The sequence below is a fragment of the Salvia splendens genome, chromosome 14, assembly GCF_004379255.2.
Source record: "Salvia splendens isolate huo1 chromosome 14, SspV2, whole genome shotgun sequence".
Classification (NCBI taxonomy): domain Eukaryota; kingdom Viridiplantae; phylum Streptophyta; class Magnoliopsida; order Lamiales; family Lamiaceae; genus Salvia; species Salvia splendens.
Genome location: NC_056045.1, coordinates 20568018 through 20588174, shown reverse-complemented (window position 1 = coordinate 20588174; position 20157 = coordinate 20568018). Strand labels below are relative to the sequence as shown.

Sequence of the window (20157 nt, the reverse complement as noted above, 5' to 3'; positions counted from 1 at the left end):
GTAAAGAATAGAATAGAGTGTTATTAGATGGAGTATATTATTTTTAGGTATAAAGAAAAATGAGATTGAGAAAACTGAAAATAAATAGTGATCAAGTTGCAAGAGTGTAGTTTGAAACAACCGGTAACCGACACGACACCCTCCACTTCTCCAAGTAATAGTTGAAACCATTATTTGTATAAATAGTTCATCAATCTGCAACCATTAACGGTTAAGATCTCTTTTTTCTCTTTATACAATCTTCATTAGTTTCATTTAAAATTTTAGTTTTCTAACTACTTTTTACTATGTTATACTTCATTTGTCTTTATATAGTAGGGACAATTCTTTAGACACAAGATTAAAGAAAATAGAAAATTGTGTTAAATGAGTTAACTGAATAGAAAATATAGATGAAGAAATAATAAAATATAGAGATTTATTGTTTTTTTTGCCAAATATTAATATAATTAAACTGTAGTGGAACAATTCAAAAAAATACGACTTAAGTGCAGTAGGACGGAGAAAGTAATATTTAGAGTTTTCTCACTTTCATTTGATGAAATTATAATGTTCTGTTGCATGTAGGGGTGAACAAATACTCAAAAACTGAATATTGATCTAAACCAAATTGAAATTTGAAAATTGGACTCGATTTGGATTTTGGTTGGGTTTGATTATAACTTTTGATAAGTAAAATTTAAATTTTGATTCAGTTCTGAAGAAAAAAAATTTAACATACTTCCTCCGTATATTTGATTTTCTTTTCTGTCCATTCTATAGAAATAAAACTATATTTTGGTTTGTTCTTTATAAATTGAAATTTTTAGTTTAGTAGTAAAATTATGAACCACATATTATTTCTACATATTAATTTATTTACAATTAACACTATTGAAACATCACTAATAATATGAACTTCATAGTAAATACTAATTTTCACAGTAATACCATTAAAATTCTACAATCTTTTCTCTTCGTCTTTCTTATTAAAACTCGTATAATTTAAGAAGTTTCCATTTTTTAAAATATGGAATATAAATTTAAATTAAACACTCTAATCATTTAAACACATCACAATCACATCAATTCATTCGGCACTTCAGAAAGCCTTTTTATTTTTGTCAAAATTCATCCTAAATTGGATATTTGGCATCTCCAGAAAGCATTTTATTTCAAATTTATCCAAAATTTGGACTTTGTATTCAATAGCACAATTTAAGGACAAAATATTTGGTAGTCCTTTCATACCAAATGCCTTTATGAGTTGGTGTATTCAACTAATACTTTTTCTATAAATGGAAAGTTCCACATCGAATTAGACCATTACTATTTACGGTAAATTGCTTAATAGGTATTTATGTATGAAAAATCTATATTCAAATTGCTTTTTTTGTGGTAACTATCTTTATATTAATAATTTATCTTTCTTGTTAGAATGTCCTAAAAATAAACTAACAATGACCTAAAAATGTCTTACGTGTGATTTTATTATGCGTTTCTGTATTTAAATCTAGTTTTGTAACAAAGTATTGTTATATTATGCATATATTATATGGGATGTGAAAAACATATGATAATTTTCTTGTATAAATACTACCATTAAGCAATTTTACATAAATAGTGGTTGTTTAATTGGATGTGAATTTTTCTATTTGTCAAAGAATTATTAGTTGGACACATAAAGTCATAGTGTCACTTTGGTATGGATAGATAATGTATGCTATATTAAAAAAAAGATAATGTATGCTATAAATTACTACAAATAGTATATTTTTTAGAATGCATCTGTCATATTGTATTGTTTGATTACTTACAAGGGAATAATTTCATCTAATTAAAATTTGAGATTTATAAAAGAGCAACTAATTGATTAATACTTCCATTTGTCCACAAAAAATGGTCTTAATTATGGACGATACGAGTTTAATGAGGGTGATGTAAAAGAGATGAGGGAAAAAAGTAGATAAATTTTGTGAGAGGAATTGGAAAAGTAAGAAAAAAAAGAAGAAAAAGTAGATAAAGTATCAAGAATGTTTCTATTTTTGAAATGGAACTATTTTTTGGGAACAACAAAAAAAACAAAATGAGACTATTTGTGCATTACTTGATTATTAGATTTTAATTACACTGATAATTACATATAGTCAGTTTTTGATTCTAGACTGGTTTCCCACCAAAATACGAACAAAACTGAACTCCATCCGTCTGCTAATAAATATCCCAATTTTAATCGGTGCAGATTATACGAAATTGTTGACTTTATAAAAGAAAGTGATAAAAAAAAGCTATTAGAAGTGAATCCTACTTTTATATACTTATTTTATAATAAAATGATTATAAAATGTAAGTGGAATGAGTTAGCAAGGAGAAAAAATTCTCTAGTCTAGACATATCATTTGGCATAATGAGTTGGTATGCCCAACAAATAATTATTTGACAAATGGAACTCTAAAAAAGTTATATTCCAATTATACATAACTATACAAGGAAATTAATGGATGCAACTCTAAATTCAATTATTTTTCTAATAATGCAAAATATTTTGAAGTTACCTCTTATACATACTCCCAATCTATTGGAGTAAATATTCGTATAGTTATACATGTCTTAGCTATTTTCTTTTATTATTTTAAAATTTTCTTAATTTTTTTATGCTATCAAAAAAGTATTAAAAAAATTAAAATAATTAATAATATATCAACAAAATTAATATTAATAGCCAAACTTTATTGTTTATGTTGAATATACGTTTGTGCATATAATATCACGTGTATTCTACATAAATAATGAAGTGTGGCTATTAATTTAAATTTTGTTAACATATTAATTTAAAATAGTAATTTTAATTATTTTCAATTTTTTATATACTTTTTTTGCAGCATGATAAAATTTAAGAAATTTGAACAAGTAGTTGAAAGTATTTAACAAAGTATGTATTTCTCCCATTAGATTCAATAAGTACTTGAAAGTATTTAAATTTTTTGTTAAAATATAATTTTATACATATATTTCTCCCATTAGATTCAATAAGTAGTTGAAAGTATTTAAACTAGGTTCAAAATATTTTGGAAAATTTTCCATAATTTAAAGTAATAATTGAATGTAGATTTACATCCATTATTTCCATGTATAGTTATGTATTGTTGGAATATAACATTTTTAGAGTTACACTTGTCAAATAATGGGCATACCACCTCATTATGCCAAATAGTATGTCTAGACTCTAGACTAGATTTTTTTTCTTTAGTGAGAGTTGAAGTTCATTTATTAAAAAGAATAAAAGTGAAATGAGACATTAACAAAAAAAATGAGACATTTAATTGGACAAGTGAATATATATGCTCAGACTGTAAGGAGCAAACACGTAATTATTATTATAAAATTGTTATATCCAAATTAAGAAAAATTAATAAATTTAAATCAAATTATGAAAACAACTGCAGAAGAATAGAAAAAAAAGAACACAAAAACAAATCAACTTCAAAAAATAGTAAATTTGAAACACTTTCGAGATAATTCATCTCAAGATTTAAGTTTAAATTGTGAATAGAAAATTTAGATGTCCGCAGCTTAATGTGCCAAAGATAACAAAAATGACGATATCCTAAAATGCCAATAAAGGCCATGCCATTATCACACAAAAAAAAACAACCAAAATTGACAAAAAGGGGCTTCAGATCACATCCTTCACTCGTCATCCTCTTCATCCTCATCATCATCATCATCATTACCAGCCGCAGCATTCAGGGCATTCAACCTCTCAATCAACTTGGCCTTCCTCTCCTCATAAGTCAGTTTCTTAAGGTTGAATCTGAAAAGGACATAATACCAGTTAGAACAACATATTTGAATTAAATTTTTAAATATTTTCAAGAATATCAGCATAGACTGCATTGTATTCAGTGATCTGAATTCTTCCAAGCATATTTCATAGATTTCAAACAATCATAGCTTACCTCTTGTGCTCCTTTGGTGCTGGCTTCTCAACCTTCTTTTGAATAGGATTAGCACGAATGGCAGCATGGACCTTCTTGTACATCTCCTCAATGTTATCTGCATCAATTCCCCTCTTAATGTATTCACTAAAGTGAGTCTGATACTTCTCAGGCTCGTCCTCGCTCAAAGACTGCACCATTTAAATTCACATCATAATTGGTCAAAACAAGCAAGTGTATTAATGATGAGAAAGGCGCTGAATCAAGACTTACATTCATGTAAGCAGCAACATGGCCACCATAGATGTACTTCCGATGCACCTCAGCATCGAGTTGTTTGCTGTCCTTGCTGAATCCAGCAAACCTCTTCTCGCTGTGGGGAATATCAACTCCAGCATCAAGAGCACCCTGCATCACAAGTAGGGTCAGTTGCGACTACTCATTACGATTAAGAGTATAATAAGATGAAGCACATCTAGCAGAGCTTTAGGCAAAAACAATTCCAAATTAAAACAGAATGTACCTTGAGTGCGCCAAAAACACGGTTTCCAGTTGTGGTCTTCAACAGACCAACATCAAGGAGAGCACGGAACGGCCTCCTGCTGTCAGCTGGTTCAACAGAGTAATCCTCTCCGGTGGCCTGAGAAATTATAATCAGTCACACGGAAGCATGTCTAAAAACCAGTGAACAAATACAAATTCATAGCATTCTAGTGATCACATGCAGTGTTATATAGAGTGAGTATCAACAATTTGTACACAACAACAGGCAAGGCAAGTGGGCTTAGAGACAGACATGATGCAGCAGACAAACCAGCATGGTTATATAAGGAAAAATGCAAAAACATAAGTGACAAATTACCTCAATATTTCCTTCATACTCCTCGTCCAATTCAAGCTTTTTCAAAACACGGCGGCCCAAGAGAAGACCAGTGCAGTAAGCTAGATAACAAAATCAGTAAGTACACAGAATTATTGGTAAAGAAAATACAAAATCATCAGTTTGAATTTTGAAATAATACCAGCAGCATAATTGGTTAGGCCAACTTCCAGTCCATAACCAGGTAGCTCATGTGCATATGCAGAAGCAAGAACGTGGTCACCAGCAATGCTAGCTGAGCAGATTTGCGCAATAATATCTTTGTTGGTCTAAAATCCAGTTAAGGTACTAAACATAATGATCTAAACTAGCCCACTAGTCCACAATGGAAACTAACAAATAGCACTGGATAACACATGGCAAATCATAACTCATGACTTCAATTAATATAAATAAAAGCAATTCAAAAAAAGAGAAAAGTAACAAAACTAATGATGAGCGGCGAAGGATACGAATCGCACAACAAAACGGAACTTGGGAGTATTGTATTTATTCTTGTCCTGATTTATCATGCGAATCCTAGCACGATAGTCAGTTTTCCCCTCTGCAATTAAAAATCAACCCAATTCATAAGATTTTACAACTAAAGCATTAATCACAAACAATCTCGAGCAACTTACCTCTTCTTCTCTTGAATTTAACCTGATAGCGCTTGAAGTAAGCGTTGGACTTTTGGGCCTTCGCAAACACCTGTACATAGAACCAATATGCATCAGCTAATACACCGGAAATCAACCACGGCTACCATAACCTATAAATCAATCCGACTATGAAACCAAAAATCAAAACAAAATACAATACAATTAAAATAGACGTACGTAGCACAGAATAAAATGGTCATAAGATTGAAATCTAGTTAGAACAAGAGCAGCAGCATACATATATATTCATAAAACGTAGATATCTAACTCGAAGAGAAAACGATATCAGGCAGCGAGAATTGAGATAGGATCTAAAATCTCACCATTTTGGCTGTTGAGACGGAGAGAGATCGACGACGAGAGAGCTGAGAAAATGCTGCGGAGTAAACTTAAACCCTAGTTCAGGAGCTACGGCTGCGATTAATTGGTGGTTTAATGGGCTGGGCCGGGCCGGCCTTTTTCTCTCTATCAGAATAAGTCTGATTATTTAAGAATGATCGTTTAACTGATTGATTTAAAAAAATAAAATAAAAATTGATAGTATTTGTTTAAAATACAGTTTTGGATAAATTTAATCATGTTATTAAATACTGTCTAATAGAATATATTGTATACATATCCAAAGACCAAAATTGTCAAATCCATTTCATAAATTATTAAAAAATATAATATTTTATTAGCGCATATGATAATTTTTGAACAATGATATACAATATAATTGTTGTCAAATTGATACACTATATTTTGGCTTTGGTTCAAACAGGACGAAGCAATTTCAATCGATCAAATAGAAAATCTTTCTGTCTACGTAATAATATAGACCATCCGAAGTAATTTATAAAAAAAATAGTTGAAACATCCAACTAAACATTAGTGAGATTCCTATCCTATTTAACAAACCCAACAACATTGAAAGAGATGATTTTCTAAGTAGTAATATGTGAAACAAATCCCCCAATCCTCAATCAAAGTACTTAATAAAAAAACTGTGGAATCATAAACAAATAAGTTACATGAGTAATTAAGAAAAATTACAAAAACAAAGCACAAATCATTTTCTAAACCATATTCTAATCTCCATAATAAGAGTAACGATGAATAAAATGACAAGAACCGCTGCAAAACCGGCATTCCACGATGAACCGGCCTTGCCCAAATGGATGCCATAAAACACGTTAATCGCAGCCAAGAACACCAACACCCTTCCCACACCAAAATGGTACCAATTCCAATATTTTCGAACTTTCGAACTCTTATCTGGTCGGATTAGGAGCGCTAGAACCTGCATAAACGTACTTTAATTATTGAGACAAGATAACAAGTTTATTACTCATGGATTAAAGTTGAATTATTGGATAACATTCATGTTCATGTTCATGTATTGTAGTAGTAACTTGTAAGCATAATATGTCTGAACTGTACAAGGAGTATTAATTTAGGATCTAATCTTAGGCTTGGGACCCATAATTCTTTTTAACTTGGTACAAAATTAAGTAAGTTTATTAAAAATTAAGCAAACATTAGAATTAAAATAGCTAACCTGGAGGCAGCCAAAGGTGAGAATAGTAATCCCAAGAGCTTTGTGTTTTGAAACGTTGGCAGAGAGACGATCATCCAAAACAAAACCACATATTACACCAATTAAGCCAAACAAGAAGGCCGTTGATTGAATCACGGCGTGCAGATAAAACCAAAGTGGGTCCCACTTCCTCATGTACCGGGCCACCATCGCCCCGATCGGCATCAAGATGGCCCACCCCAGCATGTTCAAAATCCCGTGGCTCCTTCGGAGACTCGACTCAGGTTGTTTCTGTGTTTCAAATTGACCTAAGTCATACAGAAAATAATCATATTACAAAATTAGTACACAAGTTAGATCATTTGTTCATATACTAGTAGTAATATTTTTTTTGTATATAATACAATTTTTGTAACTTTTTTTCTTCACACTATTTCAAAAATCAAACAATCATTTCATATATGTTCATATTCTCGTCACAATACTAAATAAATGAAACGTATCACAACACTAAATTGTTGGTGTTCATATGATCATATCCACATCTTTCCTATCATGGTTTTATATTTTGCTATATCTTGTTCGACTAATCAAACAAGCCCAAATAGTATATCAATATTTTAGTTCAGAACCAATATATATTATACCCAACTAGCCATCACAAAGTGCAAAAAAAAACCATTTATGTTGCATTCGTAATAGCAAAAATGTTGAATGAATGAGGCATAGAAAATTGGTTTGCGATAACTACAAGCAAAGGAAATATTTTAATATACTAATGGACTGGTTCCCCTATTCTTTATCTGGTTGCTGACTCGTGCTTTTATTTTACTATATACACAAATCATTATAAGATAAAATAGAATAAATTAATTTAAATTAGGGACATAATACATAATAGAGATTCTCGTTTCTTGAAACGTGAAGGGGCATCGACCAATTTCCAGCCGTTGAATACTTAGACCATATAATATTTGACAGAGCCAAATTATATTTTATTAACAAAAATAACATGGTTATTCTATTTCGTTGTCATAAATTTGCCTCCTACCATGTTAGGAACAGCTCGGTCAAATTGTATAACTCAGAATTAAATATTATGCTTCATTATTGTAACATAGTAATATTCAAAGCATCTTTCAAATTATTGTAACATAATTAATTAAAAAGGTGGGGAGAAAAGGCTTACGTTAATAAGTTAATTTTATTGTTAATCTATAGGTTTGGTGGATGCGTTAGCCGACGAGAATATACTAATCCAACCCCACCAAATACATTTGACATTAGCTGTTGTGGGCCCACTACACTAATCTAATTTATTTGATGTCATTAAACGCGTAATTTCAAATATATTACTAATACTTTGTATTAAATTGCTATGGTCATACATTAGGTACATTTATTTATTTCAGTTAATTCCATTTCACTTTTTTCTTTTGGTTTGAGAGTTGAATTATTATGAATATGACTTAGGCATTGATTTGTAGATCCAAAATTTACAACATATCGTAAATGAATTTAATTAATGCTAGTGTTCATGCTTATTATTATGGTGATGACAAGCAAATGGAATGGAGAAGGTGGATTTGGAGAGACCTGAGGCATAATTCAAGGAGGTGGCGACATGCTCTTCATGTTCGGTCAAGCGGTAATCGGAGGCCTGAGGGAGGCGGGCGTCTGGGCCGACTGCGTAGATGAGGTGCGAGGTAGGGCGGGGGGTGAGGAGCTGGAAGGTGATGTAGATACGGTCGGATTGGACGACCATGGTGGATCCATTGGCAAGTGGCAAGCCTTGAGTGGGTGGTTGGATCAACCTAACAAGGTTAGGTTGTTGGCCTCCCAAGAAGTATTGCTTCATGTTGGAAGTGCCATCGGATTCCACCCAACCAACTATGGCAGTTGAGCCTACCATGTTGCCGTTGGGTGAGAACCCTATGCCAACATATGCATTTATGTTTGGTGCTGACAACACAAAATTCCATACATTTGGGGCAGCCTGCACATACTGCATCCCACCAGTCCACAATTATACGACCTTTAAATTTACATTCATTTATTAAAGAGAGAGAGAAAGAGAGACTTACTCTGAGGATGAAGCCTTGAGAGCTCCACACATTGGCACATTGCATAGAAGTTGTGTCAAAGGGGAGTGGGTTTTGCAAGGTGAGAGGAGAATTGCAGGAATCTTGTGATTGGGAATAAACATATGAAAATAAGAAGCTCAGAATCAACAAACATGGAGGTGCCTTCTTCATCTCTATCTCTGTCTCTTTTCAGGTGAGAGAGAGAAAGTGCTGATGGCTTTATGTATTAGGTATAAATTGCAAACTTGACAAAATAATGGAGTAATAGCTTTTACTTGAAGGGAAGTTGTTGACTAATAAGCTCCTCTTGGTTTTTTGCTTTATGTTAGTAAAATAACAACTGTATGGAAGTGGAAATAAAGAATTGACAACTCCAACACAGATATCATTACTTCCCACTTCTTCACATCATCTTTTATATACTCCCTCCGTCCCAACTAAGTTGAAATATAACTTTTGAGCACGAAGATTAAAAAATTATATTGAAAAGTAGGAAAAAGGAATAAAATAAGAAAAATAAAGAGAGACTAAAGTATATAATGAGATAAAGTAAGAATGATTGAATATTTTATTTTTTATTAAAAAAATGAAATGACTCAAATTAATTGGACACACAACTCAACTTAATTAGAACGGAGGGAGTACGTAACTATAAGCATTCTTAGCATGAGACGTCAGAGTTCACCAAAACATTCTTTTAATTGATCAAGATTAATAAACATTTATTTATCACAATTCAAGGCAAAAGCTTGTCAATAAGATAAATTGCAGAAGCTAGAAGACAGATTTTACAAGTATTGTTTGAGATCCAAAAGGTTTCATAGCAGACCACCAAATTCACCATCTATGTCACAACAATACTTCATTTCCCAACTCAAAATCTTATCACTTTTCTTGCCTTTGTAACTGTAACCTCTTCATTTTCCTATAAGGCTCTATGACTTCTCTAAGTATTTAAACAGGAATGCAACAGTTAATTTACAGACAATGGTGCCGAGTAAAACTAGCTAGCTGTTGGAGTTAATGTTTTGGCTGTTAAGATTAGAGTCGACACCATTACTTGCAGAAGATCTATCATTGTTCACCCTTTTATAGAATAAGACATAAGCAGCAGCTGACTTCACGTCGTCTTCATTGATCGGTGATATATGGTTATCATCGAAGTTGTACCACCTGTTTTCATCCAGAAGCTGCAAAATGAAACGAGTGCAAGTTACAGACATCAGTTAAGCAATAAGTGAAACCTGGGAGAACCAGGAAAATAAGAAAATGGTAGTATGTGAAAGTGTAAGGACTGGGCAAACCTTAATGTGCGCCGTGTAATGTCCACTGCCCATGCCACCATAATGATTTGTCAGGGCATAGAGTTCATATATCTGACGTTGTGTGTTGTTCTTGTTTGCAACATAATTCGTCAAATCGAAGTCATGAATGGGAATATTAACAAATGTGTCAAGCTTGTGCTTCATCGACCTACTGTAGGAGAACCTTTTCAAGTGAATAACAAGAACTTCGGGAAGCCTCCAGAGGTCCAGTTTCTTGCTTGCCTGGCGCCTCTCCTTGCATTGAGGACAGTACCTTGATCATGAAAACAAACAAGTTAGATGCAATATAGCTATAGCTGAAATATTATGCCTACAAACATATCAAAGACATTATTCTTAATGAGTGCATTCATAATATAGTTGTGGCACAGAGAAACAGATAGAGGAAAACAGCTCACCACATGTCCTCGGGCACCAAGGGCTCCTCGCGCAGAAAAGCTTCCAAGCAAGTGTACAGTGAGAGAGGTTCATTACGAGCTTTCTTGCTTACATGCACATGCTTACAAACTTCTGGAAGATTTTCTATGTGGTTGGTATCATAACTTGCCAGAAGCTTCTGGGACCAGTCAACAAATACAAGAATTGACATGGAGGGTAATGACAACTTAACCACCTTATCATCACCAACAGTCAAGTCAATGCAAGCATTATTTTCGTCAACCAGCTGCAGTGGAAGCTTCTCTGAAAGCATTGGTTTAGAACTGCCACCATCTCCTTTTGTTGGATCAGCTATACTAGAATCTTTATGAGATTTAGTTGAAGCCACAACTGAAGCATTGCTCGTGGTCATAGCACCTGAACCTTTTGTTCTTAACATCGGTGAGAGCATGGTATGAACTATCTGCTGTATATCACTTCGAGTTATAGTATCATCACAGGATATTGGTGAAACAAGAGGAGTTCCATAAGGCTTCCACCCAGGGCTCTGAGCATTTCCTGTACCCCTGTCACCAAGCACAAAAAGAGAGGGGCATTAATTAGAAGAAATAGCAAATAAGGAAGAAGGCTGCATTACATGAAACAGAAAGAAATAGTTATTGAACAAAAAAAATCATTTAAGGAACAAAGTAGCTATTTTTTTCAAGCATCTTAATTAAGTGCACATACTGTTCTTCCCGCCGGTGTATCAGTTGTAGGAACTTTGTTTTCTTCAACACTTTTGGAATCTTGTAGGCGGTAAGGTGGTCATCGTCTTTTATGGTAGATAATAATATCATTGGATCTTCCAAGAATCGGTAAATTAAGTGGCCTCTTATCTGTGACAGCAAATAAACAAATCAGTTACCAATACATGCACATACATTCTGTCATGCCACCATATAATTCATTTCACCAACCTCAGCAAGCAGAAGTTTCTCATTGAATTGCAAAGAACAAGCATTACTGAGTGCTTGGATCAAATCCCTGCAACGCCCATGCTTTGGCACAGTTAATGTGTAGGCTGCTGGCAATGCACTTCCATCACATGTAAAAATAGTTACCGTCATACTACGAGTGGCAGTAGACTGAAGAGGCAACGACAGATACATGAATGGGTCAAATGTCACTGAAACTTTGTTGCATACAGGACACACAAGAGTTGATTTGTATTGACCCTGCAAAACAAATAATCCCGACTTCAAAAAAAATGGCTGAGGTGATACAACAACAAAGATGACACCAAAGATTCTCCCACAAATAACAGGATGAAATGCAGCACAATGTTGTGTGAAACTAGACTGGAAGCAAACCAAAGTTGGATGATTATACAGTGCAGTTAGGTATTAACTCGAATTTAAAACCAGCAAATGCCAAGGAGCAAGCAAAGATACAAGAGTAGTCATGCAATAGAGACTTGTGCTACAGCGAAGAGGAATGCTATTGGATTATGTTGAAATGGGTAGAAAGTAGTAATATATCAGCATTATTTGAATTGTAATATAAAGATGCTGATAAGAACCACCGGACCACTGAACATATAAGAACCAGTGAACTACGATGATCCCTGAACCAATTGGGTTTCAATTTTTCTAAAGCCAAATATCTATTTTCTTCTCGGAAGCCTAGAGGGTAAGGGAATCTCAGGGGTGAGCCTGCATGGAGGGGGTCAGTAGTTGTGAGACTGGGTATGAAATTTCAGATCTAGCAAGTACTTATTTGTGCTTGTACGATAAACCAAAATAAACATATCAGTTTCAGCACATCAATGCATGCCCAATCTTGATCTGTACCAGTGTAGTCAAATCAAGAGGTTAAAAAGATCACGACAGATCCAATCTGATTCCCCCCTCGTTGAGGAAGCCAATTACTTATTGTTTAATTGAAAAAAATAAGCAAAAAAAGGAGTTCAAAAACTAAGTTCTTATAAATATTGGTTGCCCTACTTACTTGACACACATCCACAATAATCGAATCATTACGAGCAATATGATTTGCCCAATACTCATCAGCAACTTCTTCATCGGGCCGATCATCAGCATCTTTAGATTTTATATATGGCTTGTGTTTTACACGATTCAGATCTTCATGAAGCCCATCTAAGAGAAATGCAAGTAGTTCCTATACAGAAGGGAAACATAACTGACTTTCTTCAAGTAAAATTACCAATAGTTCAAGAGGGCTATTAAAAGGCGCCAAACCTGTGAATCATGTTGACTGCATCCACTGAATTGCGGAGCAAAGCGAGCTAGCTTTGCCTTAAATGGCCTAGGAGCAACTGGAGCTCGTCCTGGTGCCCACAACTTTCTAAGTAGATCTCCAAATGCTAAAGCAAGCTCCCCCTAAATGATACATCTAAAGTTAGTAAAAAGATAACCCTCAAAATCAATAACAATATTCATATAGAACTCTAGCAGGTGCCGGTTATTTATCTTCCAGATGAAACAATCAGAAGCTCATGTAAATGCAATTCCATGAGGAGGTCCTAAGCTAATCAGGCTTCATGTTTTATAAAATATACTACACATACAATAAACAAAATAAATAAATAAAAAGATTTGTTCCTTCACGGATAAACAAAGAGATCAAGTCATTAATTTGACAAGATGCTTTTATCTGAGTCACATACAAAACTTCATAGAATGAGAAGGCCATAAGGGATTATTAACAGAAAAAAATCAATTATGAAAGAGATTTTGTAAGTTTTGAAACTTACAACCATGCCCAGAGGATTCTGTCGATTTATCTCTTGATGGTAATCTTCACGAAAATACCGAGCAAATTCTGGTGTATGAACTAGGCATTGTATAGCACTGTTCATAAAACAAGTGTTCCCAAGATTCAACAGTCCAGTGAGACCGCAAGTAGCCCCTCTTGTACTGATACTGCTTGTTCCATATGCCTTGTCTGTATTTAGGTTTTGAAAATGGGATTCTGAATTACCGTTTCGTGATGAAAACTTGCTTGCAGATAAACCTCCAGAAGTCGCAATACTAGAATGCGAAGCAGCAGGAGCCAGGCTTCCATTATTAATTGATCCATTCTCTAGGTGGGAACTCAAACCACCATCTGTTTTAATGTTGAGTACTTCTACCAAGATCTGCTTCATCCATTGCAAGGAACATCAGAACCAAATTATAGAAAAATACCCAATAACTGGTGAGTGTATATAATGCACAAATACACTAACATTCGAACATGGAGGAATTTGAGAGAAAAGAAGTATGCAAAGCACTTAACAAGCAAGAGCAGAGGTAGCATTAAAAGGGAGCAGGAATTCAAAGAATTCTAGAAATACATAGAAGTGAGAAATAAGCTACTCCATTATCGATTGCTAGTAGTATGCATATGCATAGAACCAGGAGCGCCACTAAAATTAACCATTGGCCAAGGTTAATAACAGGAACCAGGAGAGAAGATTAAGAGCAACCAAAGTCAATGTAATCAGATCTGAAGCCTAAAATTCCTACAACCAGATCAGTTTGAGAATACGTGTTGCATAAGGCACTTTAGAAATTGGCAATTTGTTTGGAGCATATGAAGCACAAACTGACACCCTAAAGATTTGTAACTAGCAACTGTTCAATAAACACACTAAGAATTCACAATCTTCCGACAGTGAACGTATACGAAAGCCAATATTCCATAATAGCGTCCTTCGAAATGTAGTGAAAAAGGAGGTTATTAAAAGTTCCTTAGGTACTCAGCTATGGCATATCATGCACTACCTTGATCCTGTTCTTAACCAAGTGCTTCAGTAAGATTATCATCCAAGCAAGTGAATATTATATCCTATATGAGGAATAGGAGTAAACTAGATGATAGCACTAGCATATTAGCCCAAAAGAAAAAGAAGTAAAACACCAAATTAGACTATGCAATATAATGATACCAACCATACAAAGATCAAATCATAAGAGGAGAACCGGATAGCAAATCTAACGATACAAGTTAATAGTGAAAAATACAAAAGCAACTCCAAGTGAATAGGTAAACGTCAATTTTGAGTTCAAATATAAAAGTATACAGACAGTTCATCTTATAGTCCAAAGGTACACCAGTGCAAACTCATTACAGGAGGGAGGGGCTAAAGTCTTGAAAACAAATTATTATGGAAATATATATAATCACCTACATCCTGATCCATTTGAATGTTTGCTTCATCAAGTGTCTTTTCCATGTCATTCATCAATGCATGCTTTTGATGGCTGAAGTAATCCCAAATAAATACCTGAGAGATCAATGAGCTCAATTTCAGAAATAAAGTGAAAAATCAAAATCAATACAAATATATAGGGGATGCATTATATAGGAAAACCACTTACTTGCTTCGGTGTAAGATCAAAAATTTCACAAGCTTTTCGGTGAAGTTCTCCAATTGTTTCCTACACAAAAAATATACTCATGAATATATATCTTCAAGGTGGGAATTGATTTTTTCCCTTAAAGGAGAAGGAATACATTGTTTTACCTTTTTGCTAATTCTTATGGACGTACGATCACCTTTTGGCATCAAATGTAACTCGAGGCGTAGTGGATAAACTTCTACTGACAATTCCGTTTGAGAAAGACCTGTGTTGATAACTTTACGGGCCAACACAGGACCACCTCCGTACCTATTAAGCAGCCATGTTAATACTTCTTTGATTATATTTTTTTTATCTTCTTAACATAAACAAAACTAGAACTAATTACAACTTGCTACAATAACCCAGTATAGCTAATTAGTGCTTTGCTAATAAGCATTGGAAAACATCATGTATATATATCCATCAGTTTGGAAGAGAAGATAGAAGTATTACTATCATCAATTTCCTCAACAGCCAGTCTCATATATATTGTTCCGCAACAAGTTCTAGCTAGAAGCCTAGAACTAGTGTATACTAGAGAATGTTATGCGGCTAAGTATCTCTTTGGAATTTTGAATATGAATCATGGAAAATTAATATCAGATTTTTACAAACACTACGAATAAACGAATAGTGCTATGAAAACAAAATATAGAGGAGGTGGATGACTGAAAACATTAACTTCTCACTCACCATGAATGTAGTTTATTCCAGACTTCTCTGGGAAGCAGTATATAATCAGTTCCTTCCACTAAGGTATCATGAAGTTCAATGCCCGTAGCAGAATCCTCATATACTGCTTCATCTATTAAATCAGAGTTGTTAATGCAAGATGGTTTCTTCAATGCACTCGAGCTGACTGGTCCTTGATGCTCAGAAGAAGATCCATCATTAGCAATGCTAGTTTGGTTTACATACTCAAGCCAGTCTTGCCACCATCTGGAAGTAAGAGTACGAAAAAGTTTCAGTTTTGAACTGAAATGCAAAATAAGTAGATCTAAATGGGGCATTAAAAGCAAGTAAGTTTCATCAAGAAGGAGAAAGATAAAGCAAAATGTAAGATAAAGCAAAATGTAATTCTGAGACTAACACAAGAGTGCACACTATTGCTAACACTCAGAAATCTGCAAACATCACTACCTGTTTAGGTTCAATCAAAGTAGTACAAGCATAATTCATACATATACATCTTTCAGGTAGTGATTGTTCCCAATTAGCAGTGTCGTTACTAGCATTCATCTCCTTAGTGTACGGTGTACCTTACCATGGATCAATCATATGGTAAAACAACATATATATTCCATTTACTTCACACATAGGGATTTTATATCATCTGCTTCACAAAACAAAGGCTAAATTAAGTGCAGACCAAATGTTTTGTCAAAAAAATCAAAAACCAACTTCATTTCTTTAGTCCCCAAATCCAGCCATATTTCGACACTCTCAAGGCACAAAAGAGCAGATGATTCTAAACAAAAGCCTAAGAAATCGACGAAGCATCCGGACCAAAAAAAAAAAGGAGCTACAGTCACCAACGACGCATCCGGACAGCTAAACCCTATCCTTCTCGGAATACAAATAAAACCAAAAATCAACACAAAAAAGAAGGCCAAACATACACGCCGCCTCTGAACACAGATCTACAGCATCTCCGAAAATTTACCTTTGGGTAATTAAATAAAAAGTGTCGCCGACTTTAGTCTGGGTTTCGGTGGCCACAGCAATGTCTCTAACGGCTTGCTTTTCCTCCTCCGGTGTCAGCTGCGGCGCCACCTCCACCATCTTACCCTTCCCCAAAAATTGGGGGATATTTGAAGCAGAAAATAAGAAAAAGACTTTTCCGGCAGAAATTGAATATTTGTATACAGAAATCGGGATGGTAAGAAGGTAATCTGCAGTGATTTGGGCGTCAGTGAAAGCAGCTTAGCGGAGAGGGAGGGATTTTGGGTTTGTACAGTTGAAGTTGGAATAGCGCCACCTCACAGTGTGTATACTCAGAATTGAAGACCTTTTTTACAGTTTCAGATTTTTTTTATGTAAATTTGAGAGAGCTAAGAGCATCTCCAGTGGGCGGACATCCCACTAGGACATCCACTAGGACATCCCAAAAACACCTCCTGCCACGTCACTAGGACTTCCCATCCCACTGCCACGTCACTAGGACATCCCCTCCTATGTCCGCCCTTCCCACTAGGACATCCCGCAATAAAAAAAAATCATACATTCACAAATAAAACAATTTACATTTACGGAAATAAAATTTGACCGAGAATACGAACGGGAAAAATTAACAACTTCATCGGAAAAAACATACATGATTCGAAAAAAAAAATTACATACTAATAAAAAAAACTTCATACATTATCACGTCAACCCCTCCGAGTCCAAACCTCTTCGATGATATCCTGCTGAAGTCGAACATGGGCATCTGTTTGCCGCATGTCGGCAAATGCACGCAGCCGCGCGACCTCTCCATGAGGTACCCCATATTCACATTCGCGGTGGCCACGCCGTGACTTGGACCTGCACCCGTATCATCTTCATTGATCCACTGAGTCAGTTCCGCAGCTTCATTTTCGACAATCATGTTGTGCATTATGATACATGCGTACATGATATCGCCGATGTTGGGAATATACCACTGCCGTGCAGGACCCTTCACAACCGCCCACCGACTCTGGAGCACACCAAATGTCCGCTCCACATCCTTGCGCGCTGCTTCCTGACGGCTCGCAAAGTATGTCTTCTTTTGTCCAACTCATTCTCGCTATCACTTTCACTAGACATTCTAGATATACTTGAAATTAGAGATGTAGAGAGAGAAACTTGTTAACACAAGTGGTGCGAATGAAATAAAATTCAACGAGCCGTATATATAGAGTTTTAAAAAAAAAAATTTAAAAAACGGGACGTCCGACCGGACGTCCGACTGGACGCCACAATGGCGGACGTCCGCCCGCCCGTCGCCGGGACGTCCGAGGACACCCGACGTCCTCACGGGACGTCCGTATCCGACCCTAAACGCCACAATGGCGGACGTCCCGGTCGCCCGTCGCGACGTCCGACCGGATGTCCGACCGGACGTCCGCCATTGGAGATGCTCTAAGAGAGAGATATTTTATTTATTTTTTAAAAAAGGATTATTGATATTAGAGCATCTTCTTCGAGGGAGTACTATATTGAGAAAGTATATTTCTCGTTTACCTTCTTAAGAAATGTTATTATATCTTTTTAAAAAGTAATGGACTCTAAAGATAGAAGGTAAATTAAAAAAGCAAATAAAATAACTAACATTTTACTTTTTCTATCAAGTATAGGTTAATACATCTTCTCAAAATGAAAGAAGATATAATACCTCCTTAAATACCATTTCCTTTGGACATGAAATTTTATGAAAAAGAAGTAAATATGGTAGTTATTTCTCTTTACCTCTCAATTTACCATCTCCCTTGAAGATGCTCTCAGAGACAATGCGAGGTTAAATAATTAAAATGATGGATATTTGTTTTATTTTTTTACGAATGCATGAATATAAATTTAATTTCATACAAATTTAAGGCTTTTGATCTTAAACATTATTATAGGTCAACTCATTCATATTGAATTTTCTCCCTTTCGTATTTATACAGCGTAAGTAAATACTATTTGGATAAATTGTTGCAAAGAAAAAGTATGTATGATAATCTGCACAATTTCTTTTTGGATAGTCCCTCCATCAATAATAAATACTCCTGTATAAATTAGTGTAATATAAATCTTATTTTTATACTAATATTAATTTTATACTACTAATAAAATGTGAAATGTGAATGAGTTGAGTTAGTTGAACTTGAATGTAAGATTTATTTACTAAAAATAGTAAAACTAATATAAGATATTTAAAATTAGACATCTCAAAATGAAAAGATAGAGAAATTTAATGGCGTACAGAAAAAGTAATATATTTTAACTAAAAATGATTTGTAAAATAATCGATTAGGATAATCAAAACTAATAGATAGCTTCATCTCTAAAAACTAAAATACAACAGTTTTTTATTTTAACAAAAGCGAGCTTTGAAAATATGGATGAGTTTTTCTTTAAACCTATTTTTAGCTCTATATCTTTCACTCTAATATTATCTTTTCATCTCTCTCTCTCGCTCTATAACCAAACTGACACTCTTGGTCTCATTTTTGTCAGTTGATAGCTTTGTGTTTACTGTGTAAAAACTTGAATATTTTCAAAACTACTACGGCAACGGCAACGGCAACGACAACGATTTCAAATCAGAGGTTTTCATGTCTGATATGGCAATGACATCATCGCCTTCAAAACCAATCGTGGCATGTTGTATGTTAACAGCTCTGCCTATTTTGCAGGCAAATATGAACATTGATGTGTCCATGTCGATTGACTATTTAGAATTTGAACACTGGCGATGGTTTCAGTTTTAGTTGGGCAATTTGTGTTTGACTGGGGATGGATGTTTCCTTTTTTGTTGTGGTTGAAAAGTTAAACGCGGAAAATAAAAGATTATTGCAGAAAGTAAAAGACGGGGAGAACTTTAAAGACTACATTGTGAATGACTTGAATTCTATTATCTCCATGGTTACACAACCTTTTATAGGCTCTAATTCTAGCTAAACATAGAAAATATATTCTAATTATACTAATATCCTTTTTATTTGATTTTCCATAATCTTCATTGATTTCCTTCTTTATTCTTGTCATATCTTCATCACTTGCCTTCTTGTTATCCAATTAATTAATTTCATTATTCCAACACTCCCCCTCAAGTTAAGTATCGAGTTTTTCGACCCTTAACTTGCACGATCTTTAGTTTGATAAATAGTTTATACTCGTATTTAAGAGTTCTTCAATTTCCATTGATAGTTTATGCACGTATCATAGAGCTTCATTGAAAGTTTAGGCTCTTATCAAGGAGCTCTTCATTCATCATTGAAAGTTTAAACTCGTTTCAAGGAGTTCTTCATTCATCACTGAAAGTTTAAACTCGTTTCAAGGAGTTCTTCAATTTTCTGT

The 20157-nt window shown here is 34.5% G+C and overlaps 3 protein-coding genes across 3 annotated transcripts; all 3 read right to left on the bottom strand.

Moving 5' to 3' along the window:
* Positions 1 to 3495: 3495 nt before the first annotated feature.
* Positions 3496 to 5908, bottom strand: LOC121765985 (60S ribosomal protein L5-like). Its single transcript, XM_042162301.1, has 9 exons — positions 5762 to 5908; positions 5418 to 5487; positions 5250 to 5341; positions 4940 to 5066; positions 4780 to 4859; positions 4441 to 4557; positions 4191 to 4325; positions 3939 to 4108; positions 3496 to 3793 (listed from the first exon to the last, which is right to left on the bottom strand). The coding sequence occupies exons 1-9, from the start codon at positions 5762 to 5764 to the stop codon at positions 3670 to 3672; spliced, it is 918 nt and encodes a 305-aa protein (XP_042018235.1). The 5' UTR covers positions 5765 to 5908; the 3' UTR covers positions 3496 to 3669.
* A 471-nt stretch (positions 5909 to 6379) lies between these two features.
* LOC121765067 (cytochrome b561 and DOMON domain-containing protein At3g07570) lies at positions 6380 to 9639 on the bottom strand. The gene is made up of 4 exons (XM_042161115.1): positions 9042 to 9639; positions 8554 to 8962; positions 6979 to 7265; positions 6380 to 6720 (listed from the first exon to the last, which is right to left on the bottom strand). The coding sequence occupies exons 1-4, from the start codon at positions 9210 to 9212 to the stop codon at positions 6490 to 6492; spliced, it is 1098 nt and encodes a 365-aa protein (XP_042017049.1). The 5' UTR covers positions 9213 to 9639; the 3' UTR covers positions 6380 to 6489.
* A 137-nt stretch (positions 9640 to 9776) lies between these two features.
* On the bottom strand, positions 9777 to 17121 carry LOC121765066 (ubiquitin carboxyl-terminal hydrolase 5-like). The gene is made up of 13 exons (XM_042161114.1): positions 16796 to 17121; positions 15826 to 16071; positions 15255 to 15399; positions 15109 to 15168; positions 14919 to 15014; positions 13500 to 13883; positions 12985 to 13125; positions 12734 to 12904; positions 11704 to 11961; positions 11474 to 11622; positions 10765 to 11310; positions 10346 to 10619; positions 9777 to 10231 (listed from the first exon to the last, which is right to left on the bottom strand). The coding sequence occupies exons 1-13, from the start codon at positions 16912 to 16914 to the stop codon at positions 10049 to 10051; spliced, it is 2772 nt and encodes a 923-aa protein (XP_042017048.1). The 5' UTR covers positions 16915 to 17121; the 3' UTR covers positions 9777 to 10048.
* Between the last annotated feature and the right edge of the window lie 3036 nt (positions 17122 to 20157).

Bases quoted from the DNA above. Each gene is read 5' to 3' on its own strand.
- LOC121765985 (XM_042162301.1), bottom strand. The intron at 5,342-5,417 runs GTAAGTTGCTCG...TTTTAATTGCAG, and splicing joins TAAATTCAAGAGAAGAAGAG to AGGGGAAAACTGACTATCGT. The intron at 4,326-4,440 runs GTACATTCTGTT...CTTGTGATGCAG, and splicing joins GTGTTTTTGGCGCACTCAAG to GGTGCTCTTGATGCTGGAGT.
- LOC121765067 (XM_042161115.1), bottom strand. From the start codon at position 9,212: ATGAAGAAGGCACCTCCATGTTTGTTGATTCTGAGCTTCTTATTTTCA. The intron at 8,963-9,041 runs GTAAGTCTCTCT...GGTGGGATGCAG, and splicing joins CTCAAGGCTTCATCCTCAGA to TATGTGCAGGCTGCCCCAAA. The intron at 6,721-6,978 runs GTTAGCTATTTT...ACGTTTATGCAG, and splicing joins TCACCTTTGGCTGCCTCCAG to GTTCTAGCGCTCCTAATCCG.
- LOC121765066 (XM_042161114.1), bottom strand. From the start codon at position 16,914: ATGGTGGAGGTGGCGCCGCAGCTGACACCGGAGGAGGAAAAGCAAGCC. The intron at 15,169-15,254 runs GTAAAACAATGT...TTTTTTGTGTAG, and splicing joins CCATAAGAATTAGCAAAAAG to GAAACAATTGGAGAACTTCA. The intron at 11,623-11,703 runs GTTGGTGAAATG...TTGCTGTCACAG, and splicing joins AGAAACTTCTGCTTGCTGAG to ATAAGAGGCCACTTAATTTA.